Raw genomic sequence first — 21,932 nt, 5'->3', positions numbered from 1 at the left:
CAAGAATAGAAAAGGCTGAATCTTGGTTAAAACTGCTTCATTTTGAATAAACTGTAAAACACTGGGGTTTGGCTTAGACTGAAAGATTTTTTTCTTTACCGTATGTTTATAACACTGATAAGAATTTGTTTCTAATTATTCATGGTAATAAATCCTTTTCTTGCTGCTCACGAGGTTCATCATTCTGTATATGAGCCTCATAAAAGTGCCAGCAAACCCCCCTATTAACATAATCTCAGTTTTCAGTGTTAAAGCCTAGGAACAAAAAGGGCATAGGTAAAAGTTCTCTTTATGTGTGTCGATGTGTTTGCAATTATTCATTACTGGCTGGAGTAAAAGTCTGGATTTCAGTTCCAGTTCCAGACTTGGAGCAAAATGAACTGCACGAGTTCATTGCTAGAACTGAGTTTTATCCTTGCTGCTGTTGGGTTTATTGCTTGTCTTGTGACAATAGCAAAAAGCTTTAGCTGTGATCAATACACAGTAATCATCTTCACCAGTCTCAAAGGGAATGTGGTTCCATGCTTAGAAGGTGAATTTGGATCTACCTGAGCAATTACTGTGATTTAATAGAGAATTACTGAGGAAGGAAACAGAAGAGGGGAGTGGGGGAGAAGCAGATTGATTGTTTGACCAGCATGTTACAGGTTACATACAAAACCTGAAAATAGAGCCCCTGCTTGATTCAGGACAAAGTGACAATTTCTATAAACACCCAGTTCACAGGACGTTAAATGCCTCCCACAAACAGCTCGCTGTGTTCAAAGGGCATTCCATATCCAGTCTGCGTAGTCTCTGTCCAAGTATTCCAAATTATTCTGTTTGGCCCAGTGCCTAGAAAATTGGCATTGATTTCTTCTGAAAAGTGAGAGTTTTAGCTGAAGAAAAGTTTGGTGACATCTCTCAGTCTTGTTCAGACTCCTGTTTTCTACTTCAAAAGACGGATACAATACTCAACCATTTTGCCCAATATTTGCCTTTCCATTATATTTGTGTTTCCAAAGAACTGTGGGCTGTATAACAAAGAGTAAACTGCTTCACCAGTCTTTTGGTGTCCTCTGGTACAGAGTGCAGGTTGAGACAGGTGAGGAAGAGACACTGCCCTGGGGGATCACAGTGTGCCTTTGTATGTTGTCCCTAAGGGATAATAACATGGGAAGGAAGAAAGGTTCAAGAAAATAAGAGCACCAGAAAGTCAGGTTCTGTGCCTCCATCTGGAATTCCAGCCATAGACACAATCTCAGAAAATAGTTCCCAAATTAGTAATGGAAACATTAACTTGTATCGTCATATTTGGATGTGTGGTTCATAAAATATGGCTGAAGTGTTTGGTCTAATGATACATAAAGGAAGAGAGTGTGTCATCTAAAAGAGAAGGAATAACTTTATAGAAGAAATTGCAGTGCAGAAATGCTGAATTTAGGAGGAAAATAACTCCTAAATTGGGGTAACTGTAGAGGAAGTAGGAATGAGAATTTTTTTCCACTGTTCCATTAGGAAGAAGAATGCAAAGAGTCTGTTCCTGGTACGGGGAGCCATGGCTCTGCACGCAGTGACTGTACTTGTGTTCACCTCCATACAACTTGCTCAGGGCCAAGGACACGTGTGTAGGGTTTTTTGGAGCTGCTTCAGGTCTTGGTACCTAGAAAAAGAGCAGTGCTGCACATATTTAATGAAGATATTAGACTTTGAGTAATTTTTTGGTTACATGTAGCAGCAATAGTGTGAGGGATTTCCAAAACCATTTGTCTATAAATCTACATAGGAGGTTTTTTTTTTTTTTTTTTTTTTGTTTTTTTTTTTTTTTTTTTTGTGTGGTTTTTTTTTTTTTTTTTTTTTTAAGAGGAACAGTCTATTACACTTGACAGGCTGGTATAGTTAAAGAAAATCAGATAAAAGTCTGAGCACACAGGTTAGGTCTTGTTCAGGTACTATCATAAACTCTCCTGGCTGGAAGCACACTACTCTAACAAGGCACAATTATGTCTAGAATCCCTGATCTTTTTTCTCTCTTTCATATGGTTATTGCAAGTGATCACACATATATTCTTCTGGTAACGTACTTGTTTTTTGGGAAGAAACAAGAGAAAGCTGGAAATTGTACATGGAATTTCTAATCTTGGCCCTTGCTGTGAAGTTTCACCACACAGGATCAGCTGAAAATGCTGACATAAGGAGAAGTGCTGTTGGCTGCACCATGCTTTCATCTGGATCCTGCCTCATCCATCCCCCTTTTTTCACTGCTGGTGGTTTTCCAGGGAGGATAGCGTCTGGGTTCTGTACATGGAAGCACCTTTAGAGACAGTTACATGTGAGCAGTTCCACTGACAGCAAGAGGATTGACCTTCGCAGGAATCTAAATGGGAATGAAGTTGCAGAACAGGCTTTCTGTTATCCATAGTGTCTGTAGACCAGAACTTCAATAATTCTTCTTGTGAGAAGGGAAAAAAAGGTGACTTTCCAGTGAGAAGTTGAATGAGCTCTTTCGTACCACCACTGATTCCCTGACTGGAGGTTCCTGTGCTGTGGTACCTTTATGTGGGTCACCACCATCCCTTCTCCGAAGATGGTAACACCTTATCCCACTGTCTACAACTAGTAGATATCCCCTGCTGTCCTATACATGAGGTCAGCTTTTCTCTGTATTTTGAAAAGAAATAGATCTCTCAGCTCAAAATCATAGGGATTGATTCTTTTCAGGTGGCCACTTCCTTGTGGTTTTTCCAGGACTCAGCTCAGGATAGAGCTGCCAAAATCCAACTGTGTGATCTCAAGTGCCAGAGTGGATCATGAGGCCTTCTATAATCATTTGAAGTATTGTTAGTTTAATTCTGTCATAATTACCCAGGTTCATTAATATGAAAAAGGAAGATCTAGACCATTTCTTTCTACTTTTATGGAGTCACCTGGGCAAATGAAAGAAGGTGAAAGGTGCACATATCATTCAAAGTGACTGCTGAAGTGTATAAATATCAGTTCTGTCATGTTTTCCTGTGTGTGCTTCTTGCAGAGTAGCAGCATAACTGGGGCTGGGACGGGATTCATGGCAGTGACCAGGAATGTGAGGGATGCCTTTCCATCTTGCTGATATCTGAAGTGGTTTCCATGGCTGTAGTCAAAATAGCAGACAGTGTCCTGGTGAGGCTGGCACAGCAGACAGTTTCTGGGGTGTTGGCTAAAAAAAGCAGGATACCTAGTTTTTATTGTGCGTCTGTGCTGTTTCCGAGCAGCAGTAACGGGGGATTGATGTGGCAGACAGGCAGGTGATTGGGTTGTGCTGGCTCTCTGCTCCAGTCGGGCTCGGGAGCTGAGGGTTCACAACAGCGGGGTGTATCACATCAGAATAGAGGGGCTCGTGGCCGAACTCCTCCGTGGAGACCCTGCTTGTCCCTGGGCTCACGTCAAGGGCTGATAACAGAGGTGGTGTTTGTGGAATGGCGGCAAACGGGGCCGTGAGATGCGGGGCGCCAGCAGCCAGCTCAGGGGGCTTGAACCCCGCTGTGTGTCAGTGCAGGCAGGCGGAGGCGTGAGGAGATCTCTGCAGTGGGTCTGGCAGGGCCCGGCCCGAGCGGGGTCACAGCCACACTGGGGCAGGACAGGTGGGACGGCCCGGCCAGGTGGGGCTGGAAGGGGGCGGCGGCCGCTCCTGCTCCCGCTCCCGCCTCCCCCTGAGGGGCGGCTGCTGCGGCCGGCGCGCGAGGAGGCGGCGGCAGCCAATGGGGGGCGGCTGAGGCGGGGAGCGCGGGCCAATGGGAGGCGGCGACGGCGGAGCGCGCGGGGCCCGGGCGGGGGGGCCAATGGGGAGCGGCGCGCGGCGCGCGCGCAGCCGAGGGCGGGGAGGGGCGGGGCGCGCGCGCGGTGCCGCCCCTTCCCCGCCGCAGTGAGGAGCGACCGGGCGGCCATGTTGCGCGGGGGGAGGGGAGCAAGGAGTTGAGAGGAGACGGCGGAGGCTCCCTCACACACGGCACAAGATGGCCGGGGAGCAGCCGCGGCTCCCGCCCGTCTCCCGGCGCTGTCCCCGCCGCTCGCACCGGGGACGCCCGGCGAGCGCCCTCGGTTCCGCTCCCGGGCGCCAAATGGGGCCCGGCGCTCTGTGGGCTCCGGGGCTACGCAGGGCGGCGAGCCGGGCTGCCGAGCGGGGCTGCCGACGGTCGGGCAGCAATGGCGCCGGGCTGCGGAGCGCTGCCCGCGCCGCTCCCTCGCCGGGCGGGCGCGGGGCCGCCCTTCACCGCGGGCAGGGAGAGCCGGGAGCAGCGCCCCGTCCTCGGGGCCCCGGGTGTCTGCCAGCGGGCTGCTTTTCGCCGGGTAAGTGCCGGAGTCTCCGGGCTCCTCATTGTCCTTTGTCCTTGGGAGGAAAAACAAAATGTCCTTGGAGCCGGGAGGGGGAGGGGGCGCTGCCTTCCCCCTGCTCCCCGCTTCCCCCCCCGCCGGTCGCTGAGGGGACCTGCGGGGACCCTCGGGGACCCCCGCCCGTGCCCGAGACCGGGCTGTGCCGAGGGGCAGCGGGGGACAGGGGGAGCCCCGGTGACCCTCGGCGGCTGCGGGCGCTCCCTTCCCTCTCCTGCGGCACCCGGCGGGCTCCGCACGCCCCGTCCCCGATGCAGCCCCGGGGGCAGCAGTGGCGGGTTTGGCTCCCCTGAGCAGCACCGAGCACAGGGGCGGCTGCAGAGCGGTTCCCCCCAGCGCAGCGGGCGAAGGGGGTATCTGCAAACCAGCCTGGAACTCCAATGCAGCAGTGCAGGGAGGGGGGAGGGTGAAGGCTGTACGACAGCATCACTGAAATGTTTAGCCCCGTGTTTGTGTAAAGAGCGTTTCTTGCCCGTCGCTGGTCGGATGGGGAGATGTTTTCGTAGGTCTTAAGAACAAAGACGCCATGTCCTTTTCTCTTAAAAATAAAACTTGGAGTGGTTTTTTGGTGGGGTGTTGGCTTTTAACTCTTTGTAAACCAGTAAGAGAGAAAGAGGCTGCGGATGAGACAGATAGGTACTTTCTGAAACAATAGAGAGAAATGGACTTCACTCGAGAAACAGCAATTCAGGTGCAGAAGTTTAAAAGAAACTCTTAGTAATTACGTGCAAATTTGATTTTGCAATTACAACGGCAACGTAGAAACTTAAAAGCTTCAGAAAAACAAAGCTCGGTCATGCCAAGTCTACAGTTTAAAGTTGGCAAAATACTACAGTTGTGATTTAGACGATACTACAAAAAGAGAGTTACTTAAATACGGATTACGATAAGGAAACGGATGAGTTTGTGTCTGACATGGAAAGCCTTTAAAAAGCATTTAACGGGTATCAGGTTTATTTTTTTATTATTCAGTTTATGGATTTTCCAGAGACCTCACTGTTACTTCTCTTTATGAAACATTTTAATCGTCGTTTCGGTGTTCCGATAATTTAGAAGTTGTACAACACCTATTGCAGGACTTGCTAACGATGCAAGTTTAAATGTAATGGCTGACGTTTGTTTTGGGCTGGCTCGCGTTCAGCAATTACCAATTTAAGGGTGAAATTGTAATTCTAAATGTATAAAATGTCTCTGTAGCAGAGCAAGAGGTAAATAAGAAAAACTTTAGTTATAATTGGAGGTTGTGTATAGTCGTATTAGTTGGATTTTGGTGGTGTACGCCTGTGCAAGGTTATAAAACTCTGTGCAGATTTTAAATACTGCAGTTGGAGGTAAATCCACATTTTTCGGTACTTGCTCTGCAAATAATTTATCATTGCACCAATCGAAGGTAGCTCTTTTTGTGGAAATAGAAATACAAGTTTCAGCAACCATTGGACTTCTGTCACCTTTATGCAAAGTGTTCGGTGTCTTTATTTTAGATTTGGATTATGGTGGTTTTATAACCCCAGCAACAGTTCTGCAGCGTAGAACAGGTTCTGGCATACACACTTTGCCCTAAAGAAAGTTCTAGCTTTAGGTGGGTGTCTGCTGGATTTGTCTTGAGTATATTAGAGGACAATTTTTAAATAGTTTTGACTGGCTTTTTTTTTTTTTCAACAGCTGAAAATAAAATAGCAGATAATTGTCCAGTAAATAAATTACCTGCAACTCATAATGTGCTTTATTTAATAGTTCTGCGGTGGGTTTTTTATATTTAAGGTGCAGAGGTTTGAATTTGTAAATTTTTTAATCCAGCATTAAAATATTTTTTCAAATTGTATATTTACAGAATGATTCTACACTTCTAAAGTATGAAGTAGTGCTGGTGATAAATATAATTGCTGTAAAAAAATGTTACGGCTTTGGTTTGTTAAAGGCAAGAAAAGTTGGCTAGAGGTAGTGCAAATATGGTGTTCCTTGTGTTAAAAGAGTATAGTTTGAGATCTTATTAAAGGTTAAAGAAGCTGAAGGCTTTCAAACTGTATTCTGAAGGGCAAAAGAGATTTTTTTTTTTGGCAGATGAAGTAACTTAGGACTTAAAATTCAGAGAAGCTGATGACAGAAGCCATTTTAAAATAACCTTGCTATCAGTAGAGGTTTTATTTAATTTTGCATAGCCTATTCTAAAGGCTTTAATGTGGAACAAAAAGTAAAAGGGCTGAGAGATACTGTGTGATAAATTACTCAGTTAAAAACTTAAAATTGGCATTTTAGCTTTGAGACTTTCAAAATTAAAGAAATGGGAGACAGAAGAGCAGACTGCAGTTATTAATGAAAACACAGATCATGCATGTTGTATGTCAGTCCCTCATCTCCAGTGGGTTTTTCTTGAGCCAGGAATGTGCAGCCACTCATACTTTTATTTTTAGAGTTCAGTTTGAAAGATAGTTACTGCAATCATAAGTTTTTCCCGACTTAATAATTATCTGAAGACTGCTGAATTTCAGACAAATGACTTGCGCTGCTTTTCTAAAGCCAAATACTGAAAATTTCCATACTTTGTTTTTTCAGGTAGAATTTCCTGAACAGAACCTTATTTCCTGACTGACGTCCAGAGGATTCATTCATGCCTTATTTTTCTTAGGTAAGAATGGTTATACGTTGTGTTAATATGTTCATTTTTGAAAATGGAATTTGCCTTTTGCTACTGTGCAGATGTGATTAAAAATATCATTTTTATGCTGGAGGGACACATTTTATAAATGGTCTGGACTTCTAGAAAGCTTTCTTTGCAGTTACATGCGGACTGCCTGCAGATAATGTCATGTTTATGTGCTGCTTGAGGATAAATTTCGGTTCTCTAACACTGTTAAATAAAGTGGATTGTTTATTTTTATAACATATGGATATGTATTTTGTATTTGTGTTGGAAAAGGACAGTGTTTGCATATAAACTGAAGTTCTCTATGTCCCATTTTACCAGTGAAAACCTGCATTAAACTTTGAAAATTATTTAGGTTTTTACTTAATGCATTTGTAGCATTAATGTTTGAGGGAAATTTTAGAATTTGTATATGAAAGTAGTAACCCAGGACTTCAGGGATTCATAGAGAAGGAGATTTGGGGGCCTGTTTCTTGTTTTTGGGGACCTGGAGGGTAATGCTGAACGATAGAATATTGGTTTTTACTGTTGGTAAAACTTCCATTTATTCAAAGACATTTCCTGTATATGTTTTCAGAGTTTGTCAGTCAGAATGTTAGGACTTACAGAGCTTGTCTGTACCTTGTTTTCAGACAAACCTGGTTTTGTTGTTTTTTTTCCTTTAAGGGCTATTGCTGGATATTGTTCTTCCCAAGATTCAGATGACTGGTTGGGCAAAACCTTGAGCAAAATTCTGTACTGTGCGTGCCAGGTATGTTACACTGTGCTGTGGGGTTTTGTTTGTTTTGTGGTTTTTATTCTTTAATTATCCTGAAAACTTTTTTTTTTTAAATAAACATTCAAAATTCAAGTTCCAGTGTTTTACCTTGTGGATTTTTTTGAGTAGTGCATTTGGAAATTGTTAGTACATACATACTACAGTAATGTTAATGTCTCCTATATCTTTGAAGACTCTTACGGTCACTCTCAAGTACAACTTTAACATTCTGCAGTGACCGTGGTGACATGTGGTGAAGGACTGTCATCTCCTAAGGATATTGTCTAATCAAACTTCAGGAATGCTTTTCCTTAATTCAAGGTATCGGTTCGTTAGCAAGGGACACTCCTAAGCTTTTCCTTTTGAAGAAATTGTATCTACAATAAACTGAAAAAATCTGGGTTTTGGTGTAAATTTTATTCTAAAAGCCTAAAGTGGTACCCAGTTGTTACGCTCTCTTCCTTGCAGTGTAAACAAAGCAGCTTTTTAATGTTTTATTTTTTTATTTTACACTTCAGATTCTGCATTTAGGATCTGAGTAACATGTTGCCTTTGAGTCAGGCTTTCACCACTCTGTAATTAAAAGTGGGGGATCCTGTTTGTCTTAACTGGTTCCTTTTCACAGCTTCCCATGCTCATGTACTTCGGTGCATACTCAGGACCTCAGAGCGTAAGGCATCTTCATGAGGACACGTGTATCAGGATTCCCAAAAATACTTTTGATGATTGGCTTTCTAAAGTTACGTAATTCATCATGATAACCAAAGAATACAGTTGTGAACCCCCACCTGAGCGCAGCTGAGGTTTTTTTTAGCTTAGATGAAGCCTTCAGTCTATTCACAGAAAAGAGATTGTACACAGTTTTCCATAAGCTCTACAAAATGTCTCTTCAGGTTGTAATAAACTTCTGTCTGCAGTGAGTCACTGCTGATGTGCAAGGTAGAGCTCAAATTATATTTAGAGATATGGACATGTGCCACCATCATGGATGTCCTGCAGCAAACACAGCTAACGAGCAAGGTGACATGACTGTGTTCCTGCAACTTCATCGTGCGACTGTCTGATGGGAAGTGTGAGAACTAGAACCTCGTGTCAGGAATGATCTTGTATCTTGAGAACGACAGGGCGTATCTAAAATCCCACATAAATTTTCAATTCAGAGGTCAAAAATCACAGATACTGTACAGTCTATTACGATGAGGGCGAGGCCAGCCTGGGTCACACAAGTCTGATAATAGTGATGGGATTGAACTTGTCAGACTCAACTTAAATTCCTGATACTAAATTCTGAAATGTCTGAATCCGTAATCTCTAAATGACTTGCTCTTAAATAAAAAGTAGAAAAGTAAAAATTAAAAAACGCAGGGCTCAAGAGCAGATCTTGGCTGAGCCCTGAGCATTTTATAACTATGAAATTGAGCAGTTCACTCTGAATGGTCTTGCATCTTTCCAGTATTGTCCTGATGCTGATTGTGCAGAATAGACATTAAAATAAAAACAGCTTTAACTGTCCCTTTTGTGAGCTCATTGGAGCTCCTTGTAAGAACAACTTGTTTTCATCTAACAGTGGCTTCACCTCTAGGTTAAGTAGACCTCAGTGGGTTAGATCACACTACTGGGACTTGAGGGAAGTTCCAGTTCATGGCTACACTACAGCGTGCTCCTGAGATTGAGGGGGGTCAGGAGGATCTCCCATTTTATGTCCAGACCTTTTCAGTTGAGGAAATGGTTCTTCTCTGGGGATTCAGCCTCTATTAAGTGTTCTCATAGAATAGATTTTGGTAGCATTGACAGCATACATGGAAGAATGTTGGTGCAGTAATACACATCGTCTTTGCCAAAATACTTTGTTAATTAAATAACAAATACAAGGGAAAACGTGATATCAGGTGATAGCTTTGGCATGTCCCACCTCACCTCTTGCTGGAAGAGGAGATGCACTGTGTGATGGTTAGTGCCAGTCTTTGGGGGAAGGAGCCATGGACCTGTGAGGCCGGGCATGTTCTGTGTGGTGTAGGCTGGACTGCACTTCAGATGTCTGTAATTTAAAACAAAAATAAGCCATAACTCTTAGATTACCTAGAATAAATAAATTCATGTTTATTTTTAAGTAGGGGATGAATTTTTTTCATCACCCAGGCTACAACAATTACAGCAAGTAGTCTGATTAAAAGATTTTGACATTAGATACAGGAAGTACAGCTGTTAACATGAAAGGTTAAAGTTTTTTAGCCAAGACTTGTATTTCCAAGCTCTGATTTCTGGCTTGTGGCATAAACCTGCAGCTTTGGTGATTTATTCTCTAGTTTGAGAGAATGTGTTTTGGTTGTTAAAATTAAAAACTCAAAATACAGGACTGTATTCTATAATAGTGAAAAAATAACTCATGTGAAATGTAATATATTATCAACATCCTCATGCTGTTTTACAAAATTGTTTGGTTCATCCACTCACTTCCAAGAAGAGAAGTGTCACTACTACTGCGTGATACCACTCTGACAAACAAAAGATTCCTACTGCACAAGTGTGCTGGGGTCAGAAGAACAAAACTCGGGGGGAATCTTATAACACTGTCATTAGAAGAAGGTGCTCTGTGCTAATAAACATATTAAATACCCTCATTAAAGTTTCTGTCAAGCTACCCTAGCTGTGCTTGCTCTAGAACTAAAGAAAACCAGCTGAAAGCAATGGTACATGTGTAGCTGTGCCATGAATTATTAAAAATGCCTGAGAGCTGTAAACTGAGTCTCCCAGTCATTAACTTTACCTGGCTTCATGTATTAGTTTTTAATTTCTAAGTGGCCTTTTAAAAATGAATTGATTCAGAGGGCCTGAGTAACTCTGTTTCCTGGGTTCATATTTCATGCCTTGGATGACTGGTGGATGCCTCATGGCTGATCAGAGTCCAGCAGCCATGTTGTGTTTCTTCTGAAATGGTGGACGGGCACTTCACGGAAGTTCTGTACTTCTGTTTAATTGCAGCTGCTTGTACATGTTCAAATACATTTTAAAATATATTGATACGTTTTTAAACCTCTAAATTTCACACGCATTGGGATATTCTACATACTTCTGCCAGTCTACTGCTATATTTTTTTTTTTTTCCCTTTTAAAGGCTTTTTCCGTAATAAGAGTTTCAAGTAAATTACATCAACAAATTACAATCCTGTTCATCCCATCTTTCTTTCTACACATCTGAGTAGCTGTCAAATGGAAGGGTAGGATTTAGAGGATTGCACATTACGCTGTCACTGGATAGGTTCATTAATTTTTATGTATTTGAAGCAATATTTCAATATAAGTAGATTCTGAGAGATTACAAGATAAGTCGTTTGCTTATGTGTCAGGAGGATAAACTGGAATGGCTTATTTCAGGTAGTTAAAATTTACAGTAAAAAGGGGGTTCATGAGTTTTCTTAGAGCTTTAGGTCTGTAATCTTGCTACAGGTGCTTAAGGTAACTGTGAATAAGAATTGATTGATACAGCATTTTCAAAGTCATATTTCCACATTTGGACCTTGCCCATACTTGAGTAACTTTGAGATAGAGAAGATAATTTGTTCCACATAAATGTCTTACATAATCGCCCTGCATCCAGCTGATACCTCATCTCAGTAAAAGGGGCTTTTTATTTTCTATTGTGAAGGGCAAGTCAATTTGCTTGCACATGCTTCCACTTGATGCCTGATTAATCTTTTTGAAAAACTTAAAAGTCTATATTTTTTGTTGGTTTTTCTCAATGAATTTGTGGACTGGGTCTGAATTTCTGGGGTTGTTTGCAGGTTCTTTAATAACAGGTTCCTTAGTGATACTTTATTTTTTAAATAAAAATAACTTATGTAGCACATGCTGTGAGGTGGGAGTGCTTGAGTGCTTTGTTTGTTTTTGTGTGTTTTGTAATAAACTAATGCTTGGTTTTGCAGACCTTAAAGTCTATATCTATTTTATTTTTAATATATTTTAATTCAAGTGTTTTAATATCCCATTTTCCCTACAGATTTGTTGAGGAATTGATTTACTCACTGTAAGCAAAATAGCTGCCCTTGGTTGAAGCACTGGTAAGTTGTTATTCCTAAAAACATTTACTTTCTAGCATTAAAAAAAAAACCAGCAAGCACACATGGCGGTAATGTTTAAGTAGCTGAAGGCTTTGGCTGAATACATTCTGGAGGTCCTCAGTGTGTGGCCACATGTGGTAGAGGAAAGGTCAGTTAAAGGGAGCCCAGGATGATCCTGCTGGGCTCTGGGGAAGGAGCAGTCCTTGGGCAGGGCTCTCTCCCTGCCTGGCTGCCCAGCAGCTCTCAGATCTGATTGTGTGCTGGCAGCTTCCGTGATTTGACTCCAGATTTCACTGAGAACTTTTATATCCTCGTTTTGCTTGTTCAGAAGGGTTTTGCTATGTAGATGTCTGTCTCTAGAGAGGTACTACACACAATTTGGATAACAAATGGTATGGAAAGTACAGCAGAAAGAACTTGGCATACAAGCATCTCGTGTTGTCCTTATGCTTCTCAGAATCGTTGGGAGCCTTTGAGCAGACAGTTACTGCCTCCTATTCTACAATTTTCTGTTTCTGTTCTTCATTCATAAAGCTCCAACTTTGCACGAAATGATAAATGCCAGTACAGTTTCCTGTATTTTTTTAATTAAACTGCTAACTGATAGACTTGAAATCGTTCCTCATATAGTCAAAACATAAAATTGGCAGGCTTGAGTAGGTAAATTAATTCAGTTTGATACTGGATGAATATAGGGAGAGAATTCTTTCCTTTCCTTAACTAAAAGAAATTTGGTCTTGACCTTTTTTGTGTCTCTGGCACATTTTATGACTTTCTTGGGAGTTGCCGGTGGAAAAACTCAAGTCCTTTTGTCTTCCTCTCTGCTTAAAATTAAGATCTTGATTCTGCATGTTCAGTTAGGGCATCCATTGCAATTTGTGTACACAGATTAACTTTTTTCCTGGAGCACTGTGCTTTGGAATACATGCTTTTCTTTAAGGGACAGTTTCTTTTAGTCTGACATGCTTACCTGAATGAGCAAGGCCTTCTTAGGCTTCAGATAGGTTGGGAAGATGTTCCAAAATGCAAATCCACTCATTTTAGTGGCTAGATGACAGTGAATTTACTGTCCTGTGGCTGTGTTTGTTAGCAGAACCATCCAGCAGCCACTGCCTTCTGCACTGCCTCAGGTGCTGGGAGAGAAGCTGGTTTTGTACTTGAAAGTCCTGTGCTTCTCTTCCACTCCATGGTTGGACACTAATGTCGAGCCCTTCTGAAAAGGGACATGTGGGGTAAGGTGCAAACCTTGCCAGGATCTGTTAGTCTGGCCTGCTGCTTCTGGTCCATTTTTTTGGACCAATTTTATCGCTTGAGTTTTCAGTCCTGAAGCAAAAGAAGTAGAAAAAGATTACCAGAGACTTCATGGACTTTGAGGAATTGAGTTTTTAATGTGTGTACACAAACTCAGTTTTGATAAGTATTTAATCTCTTCAACTACTTTGGTCTGTAAGTTTCCTTACTTTGTTCTTTCAGAAGTCTTAAGCTATTTTTCCCACTGCAGGTGTGTCGAACAGCATATTTCTTGGTATGTTCTTCTCCAGCTATTCCTCAACACTCTTCCTACTGCTATCCACTGATGCCTTCCTAGCCCCAGTCACCTACTAGAATCTCTCAACCATTTTAATATTAATCTTCATGAGATTCCTAATCTTTCTGTGTGCATTTTTGTTTTTTCGTTGGGTTGTGGTATTACCTATTGTCAGATCTGCCTTTTTTGAGCTTAGAAACTTTGGCTTTTAGTTACCACTGAGTAATTCTTTCATCCTTTCCTAGTTTACACTCCTTACCTAAAGAAGAGGTGAATATGAAACCTTTAAATTACTTAATTGAAATAATTGTCCTACAAAAGAAGTTGCTTCAAAAGCAGTTGTTGAAGCATTCAAATGGGTGGATCTATAAAGATCTGGTGTGTTGCATTCTCTGGTTAACATGGGTTTAGTTGAAGCACTGATTTTTTTTAACTCTTCTTTTTTAAGAGAAGAGGGAAAATACTCAAAACCACCAAGAGCTTTATTAAGTGTGCATACTTTGCTTAATGCAATAAGATTTATTATTTAAAAATAATACCCACAAAAGAGTGTATTTGTCAATAAAGCTACATCTTATCTGGAATTGACCTTGAAACTGACAAACAGCCTTTCTTACCTAAAAATACCCAACCCTACATGAGCTGTGCTTTACTGCTCTGCTTAAAGAATGTCTAGTGGTGGTAAAAGCAGATTTAGGGCTGTCCAGAGCACTTAGTTCCTGCTGAAGATGGTACCCAATAAATAACATAATGGACTTAGCTGCCAATAAAGGAGACTTTCCACTGGTGTAAAGTTACCAGGGATGTCATGAGAATAAAACCTTGCTTTAAATGAACTTTGAGGTGTAAAACTGAGGTTTGGGCTGCTCAGAACTCATGCTGTCCATTCAGCTCCCTCTGTTGGAGTGAATTCCCTTTCCCAAGTAGGTCACCCTTGTTTAAAAGTTTTAAGCCTCAGATTTCATTCTGGAATAGTTTGTAAATGATTGGTGTCTTATGCCGGAGTGTTGTACGTGTTGGGCTTCAGTTTCACACTTGAAGGAATGCAGGGTTACAGTGGCCTGAAATGGCTGAAGCCATGGGTTTGGCCATAAGGGATGTCTCTTACTGCTGTGATCTTTTAATACAGCAACAAATATTGCTAAAACTGAAGAGAAAAACTTTGTCAACTCAGATGTTTTCTAGTTGTTGCCTTGAAACCTTTAGGCAGGTTGGGAATGGATGGCATAGAGTGTCAACATGTTACCATTGGTTTGAAGGAAACTTTGTCGGTATTACAGGACTGCCAGGTCCTCATTTATCTGACCAAAATACAGTGTTTGGAAACCAAACCAGTAATTAGTAGATAACAGAAGCTTGAAAAATGGGTGGATGCCTAATTAATTTTACCGAAGGAATGGTAAACTCATGTAATCTAGGATAAAAAAACGGGAATTTTCAGTATCTACCTCAAGTGTAGGATCACTGCATATGTCCTCATGGAGGAATGTATTTTTGTAACATTATTGAAATTCCTTAGTAAATGTGCCTTAATCACAAGTAACAAATGCTGTGAAAATCTTTAAAGCAAATGTAAATTTCACGAGCGTAGAGGCTGCTATTAATATTTGGCCATTCCTGTGGCATCTTTTGATGTATAATAACTTGGAGAATAAGAATGTGTTCTTAATTATAATACCTCATCAGTTCTGTTTACTGCTAATTATTTTACAAGATTTAGAGAAGAGTTTAAGATGAATGTCATGGAGTTACTTGCAAAGTTCTGGTCCAACACAACGTAGGTGAACCTAGCAGGGAAATAGCTCTGAAATTGCTTTGGCAGGTCCCGTCAGTGGTCTGAGGCAGAGGGCTGACCCAGCTGGAAAGAGCCTTATAAGGGTGACTAATGCATAACTTAATTACCTTTTTAGAGGTGGGGAAAGTTGATATCAGAGATTGGATTTCTGTATGTTAAGCTTATTAAAAATAACTAAAAAATATTTTAATGGTCTTATTTATGAGGTTTCCACTGTATGCATTGTTAGTACTTCTGAGTGTTTGATTGTGACAATAGTGGACAACTTTGTGGTGGCTTTTTTTCATGTTTTGATACTTTGGGCCAGGCTTTACCAGGAAAAATATTCAAAATTTTAATTCATCTTCAAAAGCCCAAATAGATCTGAAATTAGTTTTGTGAGAGCTGGTATAAAAAGCAAACCAAACCCAAAGCGACCTCAAAACCAGCCTAGCATGAGGAAAAAACACCTTTTCAAAATATTCAATACATTGTCTTAACTGAGGATGAGTTAAATGTTGGAAACAGAGCATTTCTTTAAACTTGAAAGTTCTGTTTCTGAAAACATGAATGTTCTGGGGTTGAATACTCCTGCAACTCTGCACGTTTCACAGTGCAAAGTGAAAGTACCAGATCCTATATTTCCAGTTCTATGTGTAGTACTTTCCTATTGTATTTTAAACAAGGATTCTATAGAACAGCGTAAAAACAGGACACATTGGTACTTGAGAAAGGTCCAACTGGGGCTTGTTGCAGTGCTTCCAGTGCTCTTTGCTGTGCTATAACTGGTGATTTCGAGATGAGACTGGGGAAGCTGGGATGCTGAGGCAGAGACCACTAGATGGCCCCACTGGTTTTTGCTGGGCTGTGGGTAATTTCAGCATCCTTTGTCAGAATCTGCCCAGGGTTATCAGGGAGCAGAGTGGTGGTGAACTTTGCTTTCAGACTAAATGAGATTAAACCTGGTACATATTCAAAAAAACATAAATTGACGTTGGAGTGCAGATACTCAAAATCATGAAGACCTTTAAAATCCTTTTTGCATGTCAGCCCTAGAGTCAGCATTGGTTTCAACTGATGTTCTTAGCACTTAGTAACTTCCTGTACTTAAGTTTTGCACGTGGGGAGGAAGTAAGGTTTTACTTGAAGTAAATTGAGCTTGTATTTCTTGGAAGAAGATAGGAAGATGGGACATTGGGTTTGTATTATGCATGTGGATATTGTTGCTCTCTTGGTTTGTCAGTCACCTGTGGGCTTGATTGCTGTTCCATGATGAGTGCAGGTTGGAATATGGCTCAGGAGCCTTGCTTAAGGCAGCTAGTGTGACTTGTCACCATTTTCCATCTGATTTCTGATGTGTCCATTCCCACTAATAACTAAAGCAGTCATTCCATTTGCTTGTGTTTTTTGCTGTTGCAGTGTACATCTTCGTGAGCTTGGAAAACTGGGTTAATGTTGGTTTTCTTATCCAGAATCCAACAGGTTAAGATGGTGGAATGTCTTGTGTCCAGTCACCAATCTGTCTATCAGAAACCAGTTTCATTGGTTTTGATGACCTGTGTCTTCAAAGAAAGGAGCTTGAAACAGCACTTGAAATTTTGGCTTGTTCTAAGAACCTAAGCAATGAAAATGGTTGCAAGAGCAAATTTCTTAGATTTCCCACCACTATTCTCTTGTGGTTTAATACTCTGAAGAAATCCAAATGGAATTCAATGGTCCTGAAGGATTCTTGGACTTGTAATAATTTCTTCCAATTTTTATATAGTTTTGATTAACTTTTATTTTTGATTCTTGAATTGATTATTTGACATTGTTTCTGATAAAGTAGATATTGTGGATGGTGTAGCATGGAATGAAGCATCAGTTACATATTTAAATTATCTTCAAGGTACGTAGTGAATGTCTGAGTTTAAAAGCAATGATGTGTATTCCAACAGCATTTTTCTTCTAATTTTTCATAAGAATCCATTCAGATGAAGAGTGTCAAAGAAGTCTACGAATGAGACACCAAGATGGCAGTTCCCTGGGGATTGAGAGGTTGAGGAAATGGACTAATGCATGAGTGCTGGGATGTCTGTCCAAGAAAAGGATATTAAACGTGGACTCTCATGTTGTTAAACCAGAGAAGATTTGGGTTGTGATCATCCTACCAGAAGGACTTTGCATTTGAATTAATCAGTGACTATCCAATGATGGATCTGTTTGAGACTGGGTGGCTAATTTTCTTTTTGGGTTGTGTTTGCCATGACAAGCAAGTTAATTTGGTAAAAGATCTCTTGCTACTCCTTTAGAGAAAATGTAATTTATAAAGTGACTTTAAATAAAAGGTTTTGGTTTATTTCACATTTTGTGTTTGTCCTTTCGGCTGAATATTTTTATTGCGTTGATACTGAAGTGGGGTTACATTTTCTTTGCTATTAAACTGAGAAATACTTCAGCTAAGTACTAAAGGCAAGGTAAAATTTTCTGGTATACTTGATATTAAATGTGGTTTTCATTTGCAAATTACGTTCACTTTGCCATGACTTCCAATGAATTTTTATTTGCTGGCTTGTTCATTCAGGTGCTTAATAGTGGTTTTCAGTACTTGGCCTATTGTCAGGCACTGCTGCTGAACTTGGTGAAGTTATTTTAAGATGGAATTGATACCAATTGAAGGCTGAAAAAAATGACAATAAAGGAGTACTTGAATGTTTTGTGTAACTTTTTTAGGTATGTTCTTGGGTTGTGTGGGGGTACAGAAACTTCTCAGCAGATTTCTTGGACTACAGACTTCCTGAACCGTCTCTTGGTCTTAAAATTGTTCCATTGAAGTGTCCAATCTGCTTCACTGCTCTTGAATATAGCCTAGTGTCATGATACTGTGCCATGTGTTTGATGAGAAAAAACTATTTTTGATGTTGCTACAGATGTCATACTAACTTTGCAAATGAATTTTAAAATGGTTCTAATATTCAAAGTCATGATTTCCTTACAGGTTTCTAGTAGATCTGATAATTTAAGTGTAATAATTTCTTTCCTACATGTTTCACCTGAAACTCAGAATTGTCTTTGTTTGGTGGTGGTGGGCCGTGATGATAAATCTGGTGCTGAGATAACCTTGAAATTATCTTGGAAACCCCAACAAAATCCTGTTCATTGTCTGTTTTTAACCATTTGCCTTGCTCAGACCTATTTGGAAATACCCATTTTTGCCATGATGAATTGCTCATCTTGTTGCATCCAGCCATTTTGGTGGTGCACACTTGCCCTAGTTTGGTTTTGCCATGTGTTTTTATGGTGGAGTTGGATACTGGGACCAACCTGAAGCGTTTCTCATTCAAATGAGTGGATTTCCTTTTTGTTTCCAAGAAATGCTTGGAATGGTCTTGTATTGTGGTCTTTTAGTTCTTGAAAGTTGAGGTGCAAGGAGTCTTCTGTGAATAATTGGTAAAGTGGAACTTTTTAAAATGGCTTGTGGCATTGGAGAGTTCCAAATGAAACCTCTTGTGGAAAGAGGATAGATGGTTGTAGGAGATAAATGGCAGGTCTGTGGAGGAATTAAAGGGGATGGTGTCGATTCTAGTGGTCGAAGCCAATGGTTTTGGGCTGTTTGGATGCTGTACCATGGATGTTCCCATAGACCCCCAAACTAGCCATTGCCCCTTTGTCCCCCAGTGGTCCCCCAGTGGCTGATGGCTCTGTATTGTAGTGATGCTTATGAATGTGCAGGATGTCCTTGTGCTTTAAGGGGTTGGTTTTGGTCGTGGAAGACAACTGATGGTCATAATCAAGTGGTCAGGGGATCACCTAGATCACCTCCATTCCTTTGTTGATACATCCTCTCAATTCCAGGATGTTGTGTTGGAGATGTCCAGTGATTGATTTGCAGTTCTGCAGCTTGGCTATTGTGCAGCTTTAAAATTAATTTGTTGTGTTAAAATCTGTTCGTGACCATGAATGGGTTAAGAAAGTGCGTTAGAAACGAGCGGTTTGATGGTGTTGGACTGACTGGACCGTAGTGCCTTGGCGTAGTGGTGGAAATGGTGTGGCTGTTGGATTGGAGCTGTTGGGGAAACCACCAGGGAGGCGCTCTTGAGCTGGAGGGCAATCTCAGCTCTGTGGGCTTGGCTTGGGAGCGGGTGATGCTCCTGTGCCCCCCTGCCAATGCCAGCACTGGGGGGCAAAAGGGAGAGCCCTTGTCTGGGGATTCTGCCACCAAACTGGGGGGAAGCTGCCCCTTGGGTGGGGTGACCCCCAGGGTGGGCTCTTGCTGCCTGCATGGCTGTGAGCTCCACTTCCATGCCTTCAAAATGGCTTGTAACAGCACCACTTCCTGTCCAGGGAGGAAGTAATTTTAGCCCAGGCACTGAAATATTTAGCAAATCTTTAAAACAAAAGGCACAAATTCCATTTCTTTCTGGCTTCCAAAGGGTGCCTGAGCCACATGGGGTTAAGGTGCCCCTTGAGCTGGGGTAGTTGGAAGGAGCCAGGGCTGGTGGGGTAGCAGGCACCCTTTAGGTGGAGGCTCTCTCTTTTTTGGTAGAAATGAAGGGGTGGGTCTATGGTACATCACCTGAGTTGTGGGGTAAATGTAGAGAGTGTCAATCAAAGGCAGAGCTCAGAGCTGGGAAGGAGCTCTAGATGGCGGCTGTGCCTTAGAGAGAGCGCGCTCAGCTCCGTGCCTTCCCCAACACTTTACGCAACTTTCCCTAACTTTCAGGCAGCCTCAGGGGGCCCCCACAGCCCCTTGCCTCTCCTAGGCACTAATCGGGGGCCGAGCGGACCTTTTCGGGCAGAAAAGCAGCTTTTGAGGGCTCCTTTTCGTGCCTTGCTGGAAAGAAGAAGCCGTGGAGAGAGCCCAGGTCGTTGTTTTTCCAGCTTAGAAGCCATGGCGTACCTCCATTTTTGTGCGCTCTCCTAATGAGCTTTTTCCCCCGGACATTTTTGTACTAATTACTGCTTCTTTTGCTTTATCGGCGGCATATTTTTGGGATTAGAATATATACTTTTTTTTCATTTTCTGAAATTTGTATTTTATCGGTATAATTCTAAATATTTTGGATCTAATGTTTTTCCACTACCCGAAACTAATATCGACTTGGTCCTGGCGGCGGTGCATGGATCAGGTAGGTGAGCAATTAATAATAATAATTTTTAGATTTCTGCCGGTTTTAGTACTTTGATTTTCGACCGATTTGTGCTGTATTGGGATGACGCAATAAGATACAGAGATTATTTGCATCCAGTGTTACTTTGGGAAAGTTTGCAGGATGCTCCTCTCCTGTGTTTATTCTCGGATTTTTCTTGTAAAAATGATTATTTGTTTTAAATCTCCGGTTTGCCGTGTTGATCAGTGCTGTGTATTGTTATAACAATATCATTGCAGCGTCAGGACTTTGTTCCTGATAATGAAAGCCAGTGAAACGAACTGGGACCTTACCTTTCTTTCAACTTTTGACAGTAAATACCTGGGCACAGGACTTCAAAGCAAACAGACACCCCTGACCCCCTTTTAATATTTAAGAATAAAAAGATGATGAGAAATAAGGACAAAAGCCAAGGAGAGGAGGGTTCAGTCCACAGCAATGCATCGAGGTATGACCTATCAACTTTCTTTTTTTTTTTTTTTTGTAAAACCTGTGAATACCCTGTTTACTTTGACAGCCTGGGTTACTGTCAGTGCTTAATAGAAAACATTTTACTGATTTTGCTTCCTTTTTAAGGAATGACCTTGAGATTGTTAGCATGCCACACCCTAATTTTTTTTGGTAGCAATTTCTGAAACTTGTGTTGTGACTTAAGGGCCCATGTCCTAGGCAAAAGGTACTGTACCTTTATTCAGGGAAGCCCTTGCCCCTGTATGATGTTTTTCTAGCTTTTGAATTTCAGTTTTTAGGTTTTTTGTGCTGTGAAAAATGACCTTGTCGGTTTAGCCATTGCTGCATTGCACCATTTTACATACAAGGCAAATTTTTCTTTGAAGAATCTCAGAAGTCTAAACTTTAACTGAGGGCCATACAGAAGCCTGGTGTAGTAGTAAATTATAGTAAATAGGCACAAGAAAAAGTTACATGAATGAAAAAAAGCTTGTTTTAAAATATAAACTGAAAAGTGCCTGTTCGTCGGATACCTCTTACTTCAAATTTTATTTGAGCTTGTAGAACTTTGATTCTGTGGAGGTATTTTAGAGTATTTTTATACAATTTAAACAGACTATGTCCTGCTGGGGATGGCATTTTGTATCAAAAAATATACACTTGGCACTATGTTAACAAGAGGCACCAAATGATTTGCTTGTTTTGTTCAACGTATTTTTGCTCAGAGTGTATTTATTTACTTTTGTCAAGTAATGAGATTCTTTACAGATTTTTAGAAACTTAACCTTGATGTGGGAAAAGTGTGAAATACTGAAAATGTTTGTTTACTGGGGATGCAGAAGTACAATTACCAAATCGCTCATTTTGTATTTAAAAGGTCGGCTCTTCCAAAAACTGGGAATTAAACAGTGTGCATTTTTGTTTGTTAGTTTGTAAATATTACTGAGTTTTGCATTTTGTTAATTTCAGTTGAATTTCAGCCTGTTTCTTTTTCTCTGGTGTTGTCTTCCTGCATTTTTAACCAACATTAATAAAAAAGAACTCTGAACTGTCTGTTGTATCACATGTGCTCTATGTGATGTTCAGGTGTTGGAATAGTATTCTTGATGTCCAGTATTTAACCTTCCTTAAGAACACAAACTTGAATTAGTGTGGGAATATATATATTCTCAAATTACTGTAACCTTTTAGTATAAACTCGGATGGTGTTCTGGGTGTATTAAAAATGCAGTCAGATTTTAAATT

The 21,932-nt window shown here is 41.1% G+C and overlaps 1 protein-coding gene across 5 annotated transcripts in view; it reads left to right on the top strand.

Annotated features, from left to right (window-relative positions):
- CHD2 (chromodomain helicase DNA binding protein 2) overlaps nucleotides 1-21,932 on the top strand; it is an 81,745-nt gene that overhangs the window by 10,476 nt on the left and 49,337 nt on the right. For 2 of the 5 annotated variants that reach the window (XM_066328284.1, XM_066328279.1), the window contains exons 1-5: nucleotides 3,884-4,305; nucleotides 6,901-6,973; nucleotides 7,658-7,742; nucleotides 11,746-11,806; nucleotides 20,552-20,685. In XM_066328284.1, the coding sequence (XP_066184381.1) occupies nucleotides 20,624-20,685 (62 nt within the window). In that variant the 5' untranslated portion in view covers nucleotides 3,884-4,305; nucleotides 6,901-6,973; nucleotides 7,658-7,742; nucleotides 11,746-11,806; nucleotides 20,552-20,623. Of the gene's footprint in view, nucleotides 1-3,883; nucleotides 4,306-6,900; nucleotides 6,974-7,657; nucleotides 7,743-11,745; nucleotides 11,807-18,969; nucleotides 20,221-20,551; nucleotides 20,686-21,932 lie in introns of those variants that run through there. The other 3 variants (XM_066328280.1, XM_066328281.1, XM_066328283.1) reach the window with 3 other exon arrangements.

The sequence above is a fragment of the Sylvia atricapilla genome, chromosome 13 (assembly GCF_009819655.1).
Source record: "Sylvia atricapilla isolate bSylAtr1 chromosome 13, bSylAtr1.pri, whole genome shotgun sequence".
Classification (NCBI taxonomy): domain Eukaryota; kingdom Metazoa; phylum Chordata; class Aves; order Passeriformes; family Sylviidae; genus Sylvia; species Sylvia atricapilla.
Note: the sequence above shows the minus strand (reverse complement) of the source record. Positions and strands in the feature narration are given on the sequence as shown.